Source organism: Brassica rapa, chromosome A09 (genome assembly GCF_000309985.2).
Source record: "Brassica rapa cultivar Chiifu-401-42 chromosome A09, CAAS_Brap_v3.01, whole genome shotgun sequence".
Classification (NCBI taxonomy): Eukaryota; Viridiplantae; Streptophyta; class Magnoliopsida; order Brassicales; family Brassicaceae; genus Brassica; species Brassica rapa.
Genome location: NC_024803.2, coordinates 35,841,544 through 35,858,680, shown reverse-complemented (window position 1 = coordinate 35,858,680; position 17,137 = coordinate 35,841,544). Strand labels below are relative to the sequence as shown.

General features: G+C 34.0%; 5 protein-coding genes across 9 annotated transcripts; 2 read left to right on the top strand and 3 right to left on the bottom strand.

The window, feature by feature from the left end:
* Positions 1–73: 73 nt before the first annotated feature.
* On the bottom strand, positions 74–5,369 carry LOC103841575 (heavy metal-associated isoprenylated plant protein 18). 3 transcript variants are annotated; one of them, XM_018654510.2, is made up of 6 exons: positions 1,852–5,369; positions 1,627–1,733; positions 1,391–1,514; positions 1,190–1,278; positions 739–1,071; positions 74–706 (listed from the first exon to the last, which is right to left on the bottom strand). In XM_018654510.2, exons 1-5 carry the CDS (start codon positions 1,899–1,901, stop codon positions 761–763), a joined length of 681 nt encoding a protein of 226 aa, XP_018510026.1. In that variant the 5' UTR covers positions 1,902–5,369; the 3' UTR covers positions 74–706; positions 739–760. The 3 variants fall into 3 exon arrangements, 1 of the variants encoding a protein (XP_018510026.1); XR_004451203.1 differs by having other exon boundaries at positions 739–1,733; positions 1,852–1,964; positions 2,091–5,369; XR_004451202.1 differs by having other exon boundaries at positions 739–1,964; positions 2,091–5,369.
* Positions 5,370–5,597: 228 nt separating this feature from the next.
* LOC103841572 (calmodulin-2) lies at positions 5,598–6,777 on the top strand. The gene is made up of 2 exons (XM_009118125.3): positions 5,598–5,860; positions 6,159–6,777. Exons 1-2 carry the CDS (start codon positions 5,785–5,787, stop codon positions 6,530–6,532), a joined length of 450 nt encoding a protein of 149 aa, XP_009116373.2. The 5' UTR covers positions 5,598–5,784; the 3' UTR covers positions 6,533–6,777.
* A 170-nt stretch (positions 6,778–6,947) lies between these two features.
* On the top strand, positions 6,948–8,883 carry LOC103841573. The gene is made up of 6 exons (XM_009118126.3): positions 6,948–7,520; positions 7,582–7,674; positions 7,757–7,987; positions 8,071–8,173; positions 8,248–8,477; positions 8,562–8,883. Exons 1-6 carry the CDS (start codon positions 7,195–7,197, stop codon positions 8,788–8,790), a joined length of 1,212 nt encoding a protein of 403 aa, XP_009116374.1. The 5' UTR covers positions 6,948–7,194; the 3' UTR covers positions 8,791–8,883.
* LOC103841574 (rhomboid-like protein 20) lies at positions 8,855–11,405 on the bottom strand. The gene is made up of 8 exons (XM_009118127.2): positions 11,159–11,405; positions 10,959–11,059; positions 10,507–10,647; positions 10,310–10,376; positions 9,811–9,962; positions 9,621–9,722; positions 9,362–9,487; positions 8,855–9,279 (listed from the first exon to the last, which is right to left on the bottom strand). The coding sequence occupies exons 1-8, from the start codon at positions 11,181–11,183 to the stop codon at positions 9,112–9,114; spliced, it is 882 nt and encodes a 293-aa protein (XP_009116375.1). The 5' UTR covers positions 11,184–11,405; the 3' UTR covers positions 8,855–9,111.
* Positions 11,406–14,141: 2,736 nt separating this feature from the next.
* On the bottom strand, positions 14,142–16,409 carry LOC103841571 (arginine/serine-rich coiled-coil protein 2). 3 transcript variants are annotated; one of them, XM_018654506.2, is made up of 7 exons: positions 16,201–16,409; positions 15,976–16,116; positions 15,322–15,849; positions 15,100–15,243; positions 14,805–14,896; positions 14,651–14,719; positions 14,142–14,517 (listed from the first exon to the last, which is right to left on the bottom strand). In XM_018654506.2, exons 2-7 carry the CDS (start codon positions 16,100–16,102, stop codon positions 14,440–14,442), a joined length of 1,038 nt encoding a protein of 345 aa, XP_018510022.1. In that variant the 5' UTR covers positions 16,103–16,116; positions 16,201–16,409; the 3' UTR covers positions 14,142–14,439. The 3 variants fall into 3 exon arrangements, with proteins under 3 accessions (XP_018510022.1, XP_009116371.1, XP_009116372.1); XM_009118123.3 differs by having other exon boundaries at positions 14,142–14,486; XM_009118124.3 differs by having other exon boundaries at positions 14,142–14,486; positions 15,100–15,240.
* Positions 16,410–17,137: the final 728 nt, after the last annotated feature.

Sequence of the window (17,137 nt, the reverse complement as noted above, 5' to 3'; positions counted from 1 at the left end):
ATAATCATCAATATATTTGTGTAAAAAAGTTAAGGAAATGTTATCTTACACTTCATATACTTAAGGTGATCTGTTTATATGGCTTACAATCATATTTCTATGCCAAGAATCTTTTTTTTAACTGAATAATGCCAAGACTCTTATTCAGGGATATGCCTTACTAAACATAGCATGTGTTATAATCAGTGGATCAAGATTTTCAATAGTTTTTTTTTTGCTAAAAGGTTTTCAATAGTTCACAGTTGAATAAACTGTATAATTTGGACGTAGCAATTTATCGACCAAAACAAAAAATGTTTAAATATAAAGAAAAATATAAATGTGGACGCCAGGTTGTTTGTGATCTAAAAGTCTTTGACTTCATGTTATTTTGATGGCCACGAATAATTTGTTTTGAATATTTTTTTTATCAAAAATCTACGTAAATGTGAAAACTATATAAGCAAGGCAAAATAATATTGGTTTAAAGAATATAGATGTTTGTATTATTCGCAAGTGCCAAAAAAAGGAATTTGTTAACAATGTTAAGCTTGGTATAGTGTAATCTATTTATATTGTTCTTTTTTCATATATATTGACATAGACTAAGACGATGAGGATGTAAAATTAATCATTAATCATTAATCATAAAAATACTAAAGAAGTAATTAAAAAACATATTCTATTTGTCTTATCATATCATAGCGCGGTGAATCAAACAATTAAACTTTCTCAAGATTAATTGAAGGTTCATATCACCATGCCAAGTTCTTTATGGTGATTACTTGTTTCGACTAGCTATATGAATAAAAAGATAAAATATAAAAAATAAGAAAATAAAAATAAAAAGGAGAAAAAGATACAGTGCTCCTTTAGGATTTTCTTCATTGGACATGTCAAATTTGGCCATCTCCTTTTCATCCCCACTTCTTACTCGGGCATGAATGCGTCTATATTTCTCAATTAATTCATGATCTTTCTTTATTATCTTACGCCTCTTTTTCTGAAGCTCTTCAAACAGTTTCTTTTGATCAAAGTCACCGGTGACCACAATTCTTTTGTTTTGTATATCCACCACACAATTTTCAACCCCTAACCATGCGTCATTTAGAAAAAATAATTACTACAATATAAAATACTAATATATTGTCACCAAATCTATATATCTGAACTATGTGATTTTTCTTAAAAACGTTGCATATTATATTACCTTCGAATTTGGAAATCACTTTTCGGATGTATATCTCGAGCTCCTGACTCGCAGGTCTTAAATTGTACTCGACTTCACGTATACTTGAACTTATCAAAGAAAAGTTGAAACACATGTATAGTATATTAACCAACAAGAAACAAATTGACTGGCACCTTAATCATTAATTAATGGAAAACTGAAAATATGAAAGTTATCTACCTCCTTTCAGGTTTATCATCAGTTTGCTTTATTTCTGGATTTGCTTCCTTTTTAGGGACTATATTAGATTGTCCATTAATCTTTTCTGGAACTACATCGGATTTCTTAGTCATAGTCAAAACTTCTGCGCTTTTTCCAAGTGTGCCAATTAGCATTATAAGAAGAATATAAAATCACAAAAATCTTATTCAAATTACATAGAAAATGTAGAGATATAAGTTACTCTATGTACTTGCCTGGATTATTTTTTGGTGATCTTTTTGACCAGCAGCGACGCGCCATATTCACATTCCAAACAAGAAATCTTCTCACCGTATAACACCTCTTATGAAGAGGTTGAACCCTAACAATATATATTTTTTTTCCGAAGGGAGAAAAAATGTGCCAATTAGCATGATAAGAAGAGTATTAAACACACAAAAGTCTTATTTAAGTGTAGATATATAATTCGCTCTACATACTTGTCTGGACTATGTCTTGGTGATCTCTTTGACAAGCAGCAACACACCATATTAGAATTCCAAATAAGAAATCTTCTCACAGTATAACACGCCTCTTATGAAAAGGTTGAACCCTAACAATATATATATTTCCAAGGGAGAAAAAGTGTACCAATAAGCATTGTAAGAAGAGTCTAAAATTTCAAAATTCTAACTCAAATTACATAGAACTGTGAAGATATATAAGTTACTCTACGTACTTGTCTTGATTATATTTTGGTGATCTCTTTGACCAGCAGCTACACACTATATTCAAACTCCAAACAAGAAACACCAGTTCTAATAATCTTTTCACCGTATAACACCTTTATGAAAAGGTTGAAACCTAACAATATATATATATATATATATATATATATATATATTAACGATGACTATGTGTATAAAAAGATCTGTGACATATAGATAATATTTGCGCACACACACACACATATATATATATATATTACAGAAAGGGAAACGATGACTATGTGTATGAAAGATATATGACTTGTATATATAAATATTTGCATATAGATATATGTATTACAGAGAGGGAAACAATGACTATGTATATATATATATATTACAGAAAGAGAAATGATGACTATGGGTTGAAAAGATATATGCCTTATATATAGATAATATTTTCACATAGATATATTTCTCAATACAGATGTTACAAAACAATAAGAAAGAAATACTACTTAATTTATTTTCTTTATATTCACAGTGTATCCAAGTTTTGTATTTATAAACAAGATTTTATATTTACGTCTTTTGTTGATTAGTTTGGTTTCTATAATAAATTTATTATTAGAAAATATATTGATTTTCATTTATTTTTATGAAAACTTTACCAAAAGATGATTTGCTATCGTTCCTACTTATGTTTCTTTATAAATATATACTCTTTAAGATAATTACTTCTTAACTATATATTTGTTTGTATTTACGAATATATAATTTTTTTATGAACCTATTTATATTGTTTATAATATACATATTTTAATTGTAAATATCATAAATTGGTTGGTGAATGTATATAAACTGCTAATACAGTATCGTAAATATTTTTATCATACATTTGACCTATATTTTTATTTGAATAATCTAAAAATTAAGCTGTATTGATGATATTTAACTTCTCGTAGTACTGAAGAAGTTACAATGATTTTGTGATTGTTACATATTAGTTATGTACACAAACATACTTGAAATACTTTTATTAAATTATTTGAATCAGAAGAAATATTTGGATGGAATTTAAATATTTTTGTTAGATAATAGGAAATGAAAATATTATATGAAGAAAAATATCCCACTATATAAAAGAAGCTAAATTCTAGCTTCCTAAGGCTATCCACATGGGCAAAATAATCAGGACCAACCAATATGCCAGGTCATAACGAAGTGGGCTTGAAATTAAAAAAAAAATGAAATCATCACGGCCCAGTCCATAGCCTCATCTCCCTGCCTCTCTTCATATGTATTTTGTGTCACAGCCCATTAAGCCCAACTCCCAGACAAATCCAGATACGCTCTTACGGTTCGGGTTATATCTCCCCTTCCTCTGAAATCATCATCCCTAACCCTAAGCGGCGTCTCGCTCTGTTTCGCGATTCTCTTCCTCTCCCCCAACTCATCCCCCATAACGCCTCCGATGAGAGTGATGGTACTTCAATGTGCTCTCATAAATCCTCCATTCATGATCCCCACAGACCTTCCACATACCCTCTCCGTATCCATACACGTACCTCAGATCTTAAAATCCAAACCCTCAGATGTTAATTAAATGTTTAAACTTACTTAATATTTTAAAACAAAAAAAACGGATATTAAATTATTTGACATCTTATTATGGAAATTCACATATATTAAAACAAGGAAAGTCATAGTCTCGAATTATTTGACATCTTATTAGTTTTTATTTGTTATAATCATAACTTAATTTATTAGTAATATTTTTCTTACCAATATCAGAGTCATCAAGTTTGAACACAACGAAACGTAAACGCGGACGTCCACTAGAAGTACGGAATAAAGTGAAAGGTATACACAAAATTAAATCACTTAATCCAGCAATGTTCTATATTTTTCAATTATTAAAAGCCCAAATATAATAGAGACATGTCTCGACTACTTGCTCCAACAAAATAATTTCATTTACTTATTCTACTTATTCCCGAACAGCTCCATCTGCGGCAATTTCCAATCAGACTATGTTACGCAATGACAATTAACAAAAGTCAGGGTCAAAGTTTGAAAGGTGTCGTACTGTATTTGTCACAGCCCGTTTTCACCCATGGACAGTTCTATGTTGGTCTTTCCTGAGTTACTACCAAGTCAGGCCTCAAAATTATACAAGGAAATGATCAAAAGATAGGAAGGGTTAAAAACATTGTCTACAAATAAATATACAACGGTCTATCGCACCTACCAGGTAATCCAATATTATTTGCAACCCAATACACAACATTATACAAAAATACTAAATTATTTTCTCTCTCTCCTCCAGAATCACGATCCGATGATCACCCAGAGCAGACTTCCCGGAATCTTAAACAACTTTCTATACCATAAGATGCAAACTACCAGTAAGTCTGCCCACCTGAAACTCTTTAAACTCAATAATTAAGATGTACTAACAAAATTGTTTTTATCTATAGGTCCGCCTGCAATAGAAAGTGGCCGCTCTACAAGATCATTCATAATATACCTCACAGACATCGTTTACGTCTTATCTTATTTTAATTCTTTTTCGTTATCTACTGGATTCTATTCCCTTTGGACAATTACTTATTTCTACTGTCAAACTATTTTGTTTCTACGTCTTCACATCCAAAAAAACAAAACTTAACTCACACTTTCAAAAACTAAAACTCCAAATTTTAATAAAACATTACTTTAATTACATATGTAATCCGCGCGAAGCGCGGACACCGGCTCTAGTATACTTAAAAATACGAGAAATGAATTCGAATAGCCATTAAAGATGTTTTTATTAAAGGAGTAAATGATAATCATATCATTTCCTATATATATATATATTACAGAAAGAGAAAAAATGATTATGTGTATATAAGATATATGACTTATATAGTGATAAATTATATTTGCACATAGATAAATTTCTCATTATATATTAGGTGCCTTTGACACATTTATCTGAAACCAAAGAACCAAACTGAATAGAACCAAAAAGAGATTTGGTTCAAGTTTGGATCATATCAATTATTTAAAGGAATTTTATATCTCTAGAACCAAAGAACCGAAATTGAACGAGAACTGAATCGAACCAAATGGTATACCCAAAAATTTTATGACATATATTATAAATATTAACTAGTTTCAAAATAATTAAACAATTTAAAAATATGATTTATAAACCAAAATACACAAAATAAAATTACTAGAATAATTTTTATCCAAAAAATTAAAATTATCCGAAAACCCAAAAATTTAGAGAATTTGTACTTACTACACACCAAAGATCTTCTATTTGCACTCCATACACTATATCCCTCCAATTTTCACCCCCCTATCATTATCATTTTTCCCCATTCTATGGTATCTCATCCTTTTTAGTATATTCAGCAAATTAGCTCAAAAATTTATCCACTCCGGCGGTGTCGAAGAAAATCATTGTCAATGGCACTAACGTAAATTTACTAAAAAGCGAGGGTGTAATAGTGATTTCAGGACCCGGTACGGGTTAACAAATAAGACCCGACTCCCACCCGGGTCGGAGTAAAAGTCGTTTAATAGCTAAAGTTATCCGATAAATACGGTTTCTCTCTCGTTTTCTCGCTGCGACTCTCTTCTTCTTCCTCCTCCTCCTCCTCTCGATTCTCCATTTTCAGATTAAAAAAAAAAGAAAAAGAAGTCTAAAAGCTAACGAAGAGAAAATCAACAATGGCGGATCAGCTCACCGACGATCAGATCTCCGAGTTCAAGGAAGCCTTCAGCTTATTCGACAAAGATGGTGACGGTACGTTCTCGTGAACGCATAGTATTTTGCTAAACATGTGATCGATCATCTGCCTTCAGCTTATTTTGTTATTGATCTTTTATCGATGTAGATGTTACGGATCTGTGATTCGGGAATCTCTTGGTTGGTTCTTTAGTGATTGATTTGGTTTTGATCGGCCTGTTGTATCAATTGCCCTGAAACTCCGTTAAATTGAAAAAAAATAAAAAAATAAAGAGAATCTTTGGATCTAACTTTATAGAGAGAGACGACGTCGTTTTGTAGTGAACGATGAGCAATCATTTTGGTTGGCTTGCAGGTTGCATTACCACCAAGGAGCTGGGAACTGTGATGCGTTCTCTCGGACAGAATCCAACCGAAGCTGAGCTCCAAGACATGATCAATGAAGTTGACGCTGACGGTAACGGCACCATTGATTTCCCCGAGTTCTTGAACCTCATGGCTCGTAAGATGAAGGACACTGACTCCGAGGAAGAGCTCAAGGAAGCGTTCCGGGTTTTCGACAAGGACCAGAACGGTTTCATCTCGGCTGCTGAGCTCCGTCATGTGATGACAAACTTAGGCGAGAAGCTCACGGATGAAGAGGTTGATGAGATGATCAAGGAAGCTGATGTTGATGGAGATGGTCAGATTAACTATGAGGAGTTTGTTAAGGTCATGATGGCTAAGTGATGTGGTTTTGGTTCCCCTCTCTCTCTCTCTTACTATTATGTAATTCTTATATTTACTTTATGTATGTTCTTAAATTTTTATTCATGGGACTCTCGGTTCTGTTTTCTGGTTGTTTAAGACCAAATGCTATCTCTTTTATGCTTTGTGTCTGAAGTCTTGCTTTTGTTTTGTTTTTTCTTGCAAGTTTTTGTGTAACTTCGTCTAGTTTCGTGGTTTCTTATTAATTCTAGTAAAGCATTGTATGAGAAGTTGAATACATACATTGCTTGAGAACCACCAGTGCAATGGAACGTAGGAGCATGTCTACAAGCACTTCCCTAGAGCTTTCTTTCACTACATATAATGTAATGTCCCAGTAGGAGCATGTCTACAGTTCGACATAAGATAATGGTTCAGACATGATATTACACGAAAGAGAGAGGTCATGGAATGCAGAAGCTTACCACTAATTAGATGGATCATCAACTGAAACCAAGTTTATTGCTGAAAACCGACTGTTCCTAATTAAGATCCGTTTGGCATGATAAACCGGTTCGCTCAGGCGTTGTTGTGCGGCAAACTTTACGTGTCAAGAGCTCGAGGCAGTCTTTTAATGGCCGGGAAAGCCGGAAAGCACTATCTGAGCCATCTCTTCTTCTTTTTTTCACTCTTGAACACTTAACATGGCGACAATGAGCAAACCTCAGAGGACAAAACCCACTTCGAGATCTCAGCGTCTTGTTCTGCTATGCATAGTTATCTTCGCATCTCTCCTCCTCCTCTCCTCAGTGATCTCTACCGGGAAACTGGGTTTACCGTATCAACAAACTCTAATCGACTATTTCGTGAGATCTTCTCGGGGGAAGAGAGAGCACACTCTTTCAGAGAAGTACCTGTATTGGGGAAACAGAATCGATTGTCCTGGCAAAAACTGCGAGACATGTGCAGGCTTGGGTCATCAAGAATCTAGCCTAAGGTGTGCACTTGAAGAAGCCATGTTTCTTAACAGGTAACTTGAGTAAGTCCTCTCTGGCTTATGACAAGAGGTCTAATGAGATTTTGATTTACAGGACCTTTGTAATGCCTTCTGGAATGTGCATTAATCCAATACATAATAAGAAAGGTATACTGGATCGGTCTGATAACAAAACTACAGAGGAAGGGTGAGTTCTCTGAATGCATTTCCATTTTTTAGTATTTGTATCTTTAAATGGAAATGTCACATTTGGATTTTTTTTTTCTTAGTTGGGTAGGGAGCTCTTGTGCAATGGACTCCTTGTATGATATTGATCTCATATCTGAGAAGGTGCCTGTGATATTGGATGACTCCAAAACATGGCATCTTGTTCTATCCACAAGTATGAAGCTGGAAGAAAGAGGGATTGCGCATGTTTATGGAGTTAGTCGCCATAGGCTAACAGAGAGTCACTACTCAAATCTTTTGATCATTAACCGAACCGCAAGTCCTCTTGCATGGTAGTAATCAATGATTAAGCTGCTTGAAGCTATTTGTAGTCCCCTTTTAACTCCTTTTGAGATTGTTGATAACTTGGGTTTAGGTTCGTTGAGTGCAAAGATAGAGGCAATCGTAGTGCCGTCATGCTTCCTTATTCGTTTCTCCCTAACATGGCAGCTGCAAACTTGAGAGACGCCGCAGAAAAGGTATTGTGGCTTACTACTCTGCATTTTGAGGTGGAAGCCTTTTAAGGTTGAGTAAGTAATTGGTGTTGTGGCAGATAAAAGCACAGCTCGGTGATTATGATGCCATACATGTTCGCCGTGGGGACAAACTGAAAACAAGAAAAGACAGGTTTGGAGTTGAAAGGATTCAGTTCCCTCATCTAGACAGAGATACACGGCCGGAGTTCATCCTCCACAGGATAGAGAAGCTGATTCCACCAGGGAGGACTCTTTATATCGGTTCTAATGAGAGAACTCCTGGATTCTTCTCTCCTCTCGCCGTCAGGTAAAGATACTCGGTTCTTAGATGTTCTGATTTCAAATAGGTAGAAGGAACACTAACACTCTTTTGTGGGTGCTTATACTGCAGGTACAAACTGGCTTACTCGTCAAATTTTAGCGAGGTCCTTGATCCTATAATCAAGAATAATTACCAGTTGTTCATGGTGGAGAGACTGGTAATGATGGGAGCCAGAACATACTTCAAAACGTTTAGAGAGTATGAAACGGATCTCACCTTGACTGATGATCCCAAAAAGAACAAGAACTGGGAGATACCAGTGTATACCATGGATGAAAGGAAAGAAGCAGCAAGCTAAAGTGTGTTGTGCACAAACACTCACTGCCGTTTTCAGGTGGTTATTGTATAGAATGTGTTCTGTTATAACAGATGTAATAAGATTTGTAATGTTTTCGATGTTTCAAATAGATCAAACTTCTTGAAGTGTTTCTCTTAACCCGCAAATCTGTGCTACATAAGCCTATGCAACTCATTCTAAACTAAAAATGGAAAGGGAGAAAGTTGCTAAGGTCTTTAGTCTGATCATATACAGTGAGACATGTTGGCTCCAAGCCTCCAAGGTTGGTCCAAGAGCAATAAAGGAACTCCCCTTCCCATTCAGAGAAAGACTCCTTTTGAATTAATGAGATTGTGCTTCAAGAAGGATGTTTGTGGCGGCGTTGACATCATTTCTGGCGTGCACGAGGGCCTGTCTTGCTGCGTTTCTGTCAAAACCCATTGATACCAATGTAGCTATGGCTTCTTCCGATGGCTCCACACTTGACGCCATCGGTGCTGGCTGAGATCTCTGTAAACAAAGAGGAGTTTGAGATAACATTAAAGAGTTGGCTAACAAAACAGATGTTACTGAGAAAAGAAAGGAGCCTTGCCTCTGCTCGGCGAACTGTGTTTGGTGATATAGTCCCAACGATGTTCCTGCTTGGTGTTGGAGGAGAAGAGCTACTGAAGGACGGCAAAGAAAGCCGGGAAAAGAACGAAGCAACAAACTCGGGGAACTGTGATGCATTCACACATAGAAAAAGTTACTCGCGGCATTGGATAACTATTTTAAAGAAGCTGATGGTTAAGACAGACAGAGAGAAAAATAATGAAGTGTTTGTTTCTACGAAGAGATTAGAAAGGTAGAACCTTGGCCTTTCGGATGCCGAGGATGTTCAAACGATACAATGAACCAGCAATTATGCCGCAAACTCCAGGAATGATGGATCTTTTCCAAGAAGATAGAAGAAGCTACAAAATAAATAAGAAACGAGAAGATTATCTAAGACTAAGGACACAACAAGACTCATACACTGAAACCTATAGTGTTGTTATTTACCTGGAGTCCTGCAAGATATATAAATGACTTATCGGAGAAGTTGACACCAAATACACGAAACCTTGTTGAAACTGGGATGTCCAAGTAGAAGGGTATAAACGAAGCAAATATCAGGCCGTATGGTCCAGAGGTCAGTAAATTTTCTGTGGTATCTGTCATAAGAAACAACACATAGTTACCATAATAAATATATACAAGGTACATCATATTCCTTAGTGAAGTGAAGTTTTGCAAAATGTATTAAATCCAAAGCAGAAGCGACCCGTCAAACACACATAAATCCAAATCATGGAACAGGTGAATATCCAGTAAAAGATGTTCATGATAGTTATAATATTGATCACTGAAACCAATAATGAGCATCACAGTATCTAAATCTAAAATAATTCATCTGCTCTCATACAGAGCACCACAATCCTTAACTAGTAACCCGAATTGTTGCAAATCCTAACTAGTAAAGAGGCAGACTTAGGCTGTCTTGAAACAGAATGAAGGGTACCTTTAAGCAGTGATAACAAAGTGACCTCTAGTAGAAGAGATAAAGTCCCTGAGAACAAGATAAACACCTGCAGCAGGAATGACAATTTATTTGCAACTTTCGCAAGCAACAAAAAAACTAGTGAAACTTCGAAAGGCATTAGGATATAACTCTACCTAAAAAAAAAAAAGAGAGCCTAGCAACAAGTCTCCACTTACCGAGTACTTATTTGAGCCAATCTGTCTCTCAAAAACTCGAAAGTAGTATAGCAAATACAACCCGAACATCAATTCAGGTGTGGAGGAGAAGACAAAACTCGACGTGATTAGCTTCCATATCCGAAACTTCTCAAAGATATCCTGCAAATTTTTAAAAAGCTTGTAAATCCACATTGTACTAATAAGATATCGGATTCTCATACAGCTGCATCATAAACGTGAAAGCTAGAATCACACATCTTTTCAGATGCTAGGTCACTGGCATACACAAACAGATGATCAGATTGCAAGCTATCAAACTCCTCAAACACTTGAGCACCATACAGCTTTATAACTGCTAATGGTGCGATTCCAAGATTGAACAGATGAATGCTTACGAACTACATTGGCTAAACTTAGTCTACTTTTGATAATTCTAAAGTAAAATCCATACAGCAAGCAAATGCGAGGACCTGGTAAGACAAACCGAGCTTGGAGGAACGGCCCTGGATCCCGAAGAGCACGGTGAACAGAGCGCTCGTGATGACGAAGGCTTTCGTTACCGGAGCATTATCTGCAAACTCCACAAAAGTTCAATTAACACCAAAAAAAAGATCACGAGTGTGAGAAGAAACTGATCAAGCGAGATGAGGACGGTGGTTGCGATACGTACGGAAACCGGAGGGACCGCCGTTCATCTTCGCCGGGAGAAGAAGAGAAGGCGACGGAGAAACAATCGGTAAGTGAATTCGTCACGAGTCGATCTCGGACGAGATCGGGGGCAACAACGACCTTTTAATCTCTTCTGAGAAGGATGCAAGTTTGCAGAAATTCAATTCAATGATTCCAATTATAACATTATTTCGTTTTGGGCTAATTAAATAATTATTTTTATTTTGATGTATCTATCTATATATCTTATTAAAACTCAAGTACAAAATTGGAGTGTTTGGAGACTTGAATAGGACTTTTAAAAATTTGGAGTGTTTGGAAACATGGATTGCAGTCTTTTAGAAAAAAATATTTTTGTTTGAAAACAAGGATAGTAGTATTAAGAAAAAAAAGTAATGGGCTTATGTTTTTTTTAAAAATTGAAAGTTATCTAGGCCACTTTTAAAATATACCAAAATAGGTCAATCTAATTCCCTAAAAATTTTTTTTCTAAAATAACCATAAAACAAAATTTAAACTTTATATACATATTTCAAATCAAAATAATAATTCAAATTTGATTTATATCAAAAATTGATTCAAAAATATACATATATTCAAAAATGGATTTTTACTAAACTATTTTTCAATAACCATTATAAAAAAATATTATCAATATATATAAGAAAAATATAATACAAAGCCCAATTTGAAATACCAACTCAAATTATGGTTTTCATATTTCATATTAAGTTTTAAAAATATAATATATGTAATTATTTATATGATGGTATGTATAAAATACTATTAATTATATGATTACTTATATGATGGTACATATAAAATACGATTAATTATATGATGATAAAATACGATATATAATAATGACTAGGGATGGGCTTTTGGATACCCATACGGGTTTAGTTCTGATCGGTTTGTATTTTGAGTTTTCGGGGTCAAAGATTTCAGCCTTATTAAAATGTTTCTAAATTTTGGTTTGAGTTCGATTTGGATCTTTGCGGGTTTGGTTTGGGTTTGGATAACTAATTTAAATTATTTTTAAAGTCTTAAATCATTATATATTTTAAATTTCTCAAAATGTATAAATAAAATAATATATTACGTATAAATTTGAATAACATATGTCATAATACTTAAGCTTAACATATCAATTGGCTTGATTTAAAATTTTGGATACGAAATCAATAATTATTTTAAGTATTTTTGGTGATTTGAGTATACTTTAACTATTTCAGATATTTACTTTTGACTATCTATATATATTTTCAAGTATTTAAACCAATTTAAAAGTATCATTTTTGATGTTTTATATACGTTAAATCTAAAAATAATTAATATATATAAGTATATAAATCTATTTTTAGATAAATTCGGATATCCAAATACTTCGGTTCGGATCAGATTCGGTTCTCTAAATAACAAAATTTTGAATAATTAGAATATTTAATCAATTTATGTTTGGGTTTGGTACTATATCTTTGGATCGGTATCAGTTATGTTCCTCGGATTCATTTTTCCAAATTCTAATAATTACATGAAAAACAAATATCAACATATTTTTCAAAATATACACCCGTGCGCCTGCGCGGGTCAAAATCTAGTAGTTGTTATAGAACGGTCCAGAACAGAAGCTTTTCTATAGGGTTGGGCGACTTTGGCCCGGTGCTATAAATCAATAATTTAAAACAAAATTGTGATGAAGAAATTAATTGTATTACAAAATAACTTCTTTCTTTTAACCAACAAAATAACTTCTATTTTATCAACAATTTCTACAGCTATTTATTATTTTTGTTGGAAAATTAATTTTACAGAATATTAGAGAGAGTTCATATATATTTTCAATTTAAACATTATCAGACATCTCGTAAACTATATTGATCTCAACTATAAATTAACCAAAGAGCATCTCCAAAAGTAACTCTATTTTGAAGTTTCCAAAACTATATCTTTGAAGTTTAAATGTGTTATTCTCCAAAAGTAAAACTCAACTTCAGAACTATTTATATTTTATAATATGGTCTTTATATTTGTCATAACAAATTTAAATTCATAAAACTTTTATAAATAACTAGCACATATATAAACATATTACAACAATATTAATTAATAAAATATTAAGTTCAAATATAAAATAAATAAATAAAAATAACTTAATTAATATTAAAATTTAAACAAAATATCATATTATTTCATAAAATGATTTTCGTAATGCATATATGATCTATTAGTGCATTTTGAAGTAAAAATAGCTCTCCTCATTTTTACTTTGTAGATTATGAGCTAAAAGTTGTTGAAATCGGGTAATATTGATACTTGTAAATACATTAGATCGGAATAAGAAAGTAAAAGAAAAACATAAAAATATTGCTAAAACACTAATTTCTATAATATTAATACTCGTGAATATTTTCGATATGAACAAGAAAAAATTGTATGAAAAAGACATCAAAAGCAACAACAACAACCATCTTAAATTACACAAAAGAATTTGGACAATATTTGAAAAAATTAAAGGTTCCGGATCAACCTTAACTGACTATTAGTGTTGTTGTAAAATTTAAATTTGTGTAATAGTTATGTCTTCATGTGATTTTTTAAAATAATGTTGTTAAGTTTTTTTGTATATTATTGTTGTCCAAATCTAGTTTAAAATATTTTAAATCTTATTTTGAAGTTTTATTTAATTTTATGTGTAAAATTTTAAATCTGTAAACAAAATTTAAAATATTTATGAGATATAATTTTTTTAAGTATTAAAACAATAAACGAAAAAATATTTATGAATCATAAAAGTGATGCGTGATTGCATGGACCAAAATGCAAATAAAAATATGAAACTTTAAATTTTTGAATAATGAAACTTTATATTTGAAATTTCACTCTTCAAAACTTCAAATTTGATGTTTCGTTTTGAAGCGCAAAAAATTTCATATTTGAAGTTATAGAGAGTCTTTTAGAGATACTCTAACAAAAAAACTACAGGTCGGAATCAAAATCAAATTCAAGCTCGAGTGGTCTCAAACATGGTTTACCAAACGTTATTCTTACACACATGGAGTTCACCACCGTTATTAAGGGCTTTGACATGAGTAGTAGTAGATTACAAAAAGGAGATGCCACAAGAGTCTTTAGATAGACAAAAAGACGTGAGTATGATGATAATTTATCAAACATGTTCAAAGACCTAACCCCACCGTACGTCCGTCTCTCCTCCTTAATCCTGCTGTGTACTGTTTCTCTAGATCCTTCTGCAACTCGTTCTGCTTCTCGACTTGGACTTCACTCGGGTTCTGCTCTTGGTTTACTACACTCCCTCCTTTCACACCCTACAATGATGCACCAACGCAACCTCAGACTCTGAGAAATGTGTTAGTATTACTCCTTATACACAAATCAATTAGTTTTTATAATATGACAGTAGGCTAAGCAAATTTGGATGATGATCATTAGCTATATAGAAAAAATCAAATGAAGTAAAGATGAGATTTACCATAAGTTTGTTGAACTTTTCTTGTCGTTCTCGGTCACCAACTAGTGCACTATCCCAACGATGAGCAGGCTGGTTCGAAGGAGAAAAAAATACAACAAAGTGGGTTTATCTCACTATATAAGTAGATTAGCATATTCATGAGTCAATAGGATACCTCTTCTGTAGCTGTGCTTTTCTTCTTTCCCCACAGTAACTTCTTCTTTTGGTCTGTGGTCAGGTAACCCGTTCCAACAAGGTTTTTATTCACTGGATTCACCACCAAAGGAAACAGTTAGGCAAGAACTAAGCAATAGCAGACGCGACTAGACTAGACTTTTCTGTAACCATCTTCAACAGGAACAATATGTTTCAAGATAAAAGCATGACTCCACTTAAATGTTTAGATGGCAAGATCATATCATTAGCTGAACTAGATCAACAGAAGAAGAAAATGGAGTTTCTGAGCTTACCTAATTCAGCAGCCTGCATAGCTGCGACTTTTGCAGCATCGACATCACCAGAAGCCTCAGCTCCTTTCGAATGAGATTGCAATGACAAATCCTGATTCCCTGAACCGAGGGCTGGCTTAAACCTCGATGTGTGTTTCTCTTCTGTTGCATTACTATAACTTAGAGCATGGAGCTACAAACCACAGAACTCGAAAAAAAAAAGGAGAAACGAAAAAGTCTTACCATTAGTATTGCCATGGGTAAACTTTCCTGAAACGAACCCCTTCAGTTTCTTGGAATGAGCATCTCGGTTCTCAGTACTTGCACCATCAGGACGATCTCTAGGGGATTTAGCATGAGCATCCTTCTCCTTGTTAATATCAAGGTCCTCATGCTCCTTTTCATCACGGGATTGGCGGGAACCTCGTTTCACATAATCCTTCTCTTTATCCTCCGCCCTGGAGTCTGCGTGTTTCCTACGGGAATATCTGTCTGAATCATTTCTTGACCTGCTATGTTCATTATCTGCTCTTCTATGATCACTTCTTGAGTCCCGGCTCGATCTAGCTCCATCCCTCTCATGATGTCTGTTGTACTCATCGCGCTTAGATCGGTAGTGATGATCATCATCCCTAGAGTGCCTATCAATACCACCTCTACCATAACGACGACTGCGATCATCTGATTCCCCTCTATCTTCTCTCCTGGCATGAGAAACTTTCCCAACATCTGCCCTAGAAAGCTTAGGGATCTGATCACGTTCAGGACTTCCTATACAGAACAAGAATCCATAGTTGTAAACTCAGCTATGGATAGGAGACTAATGAAGTCGAAAGCCACTAAGATGCACAAATACATGATCAATCAAATAACACGAAGACCTATTCATAGACTAACCATCAGATGAGGAAGAGCCATCGTCAGCTAAAGCTCGGCGGCGATACTTTCTGCCAGAGCCGTCGCTGGAAGGCTTTTTAAAAGCGGCACCGCCCTCATGCGGCGGTGAGTTCAGTTCGGTGTCCATGTAAGCTTGTCCAACTAACAAAAAAAAATTGATCAGATTCCAGAAATCAACGTAAGCAAATGTAATCATAATCGAAACTCGAAAGGAAGTTAGCTCACCTTCGCGAAATTTCTATCACTCGTTGGAGTTCTCCAGCAAAATCACGAGATGAGGAGATCGAATCGGGAAACGAAGAAGATGAGCTGATCAAAGGATTTAGGATGGTTGGACAAATCTTCAATTCATTTTTCTGGGAAAAAAGCGAAAAAGGTAGGGTTCGATGAAGAAGATATTATTTCTCTATCGATGAGAGGGGGGAGAGGCTTAATGGACCACGAAAAGCCCAGTTATTACTATAAGGCGTTTTGTTTTTTTAGGGCATATGGGCTGACTTTCGGAGACGAAAGTTTTGTTATCAAATAACTAAGTTTTTTCTTGCTCATCGAGTGAAGTAAATCGTCTTTTCACATTTTTCGGCTTAAGCCATCTCCAATGGAACTGTAAAACATTATTTTAGTGTAATTTTTGCACCAAATCATCTCTAATAGAACTTCAAAAATCACAGTATTTTAGTGTAACACTAAAATTTGACACTAAATTTGGTGTGACACTATTCACCACACTAAAACACTATTTATCCCACTAAAACACTATTCACTTATTTTATTACTAAAACATATAATTAAATAAATGATAAATAAAAAACGTAATATATATAATATTATAAAATAGTTTTAGTGTGAAGTTTAGTGTTATGGTTAGAGAAGACTTTTGTTTTAATGTTGAAATTACACTAAGATAATGTGGTTTTGACACTAATATGGTGTTAGTGGTTGGAGATGCTCTAAAACAAACCGGCGTGGTTACAGGGCGCAGGTCCTACGCATATGCTATGATGATTGTCTAATGGGTTAATTTGCTAAACGACTATATTGGAAAAAATATTAGTTTTGTAATAAGAGGATAGAGAGAGATACAAAGAGAAAAGAGAGAATGAGTAATATAGTTAGTTGGTGAAATATAGATTTATTTTTGTTATATGCTCGATTTTTCCTT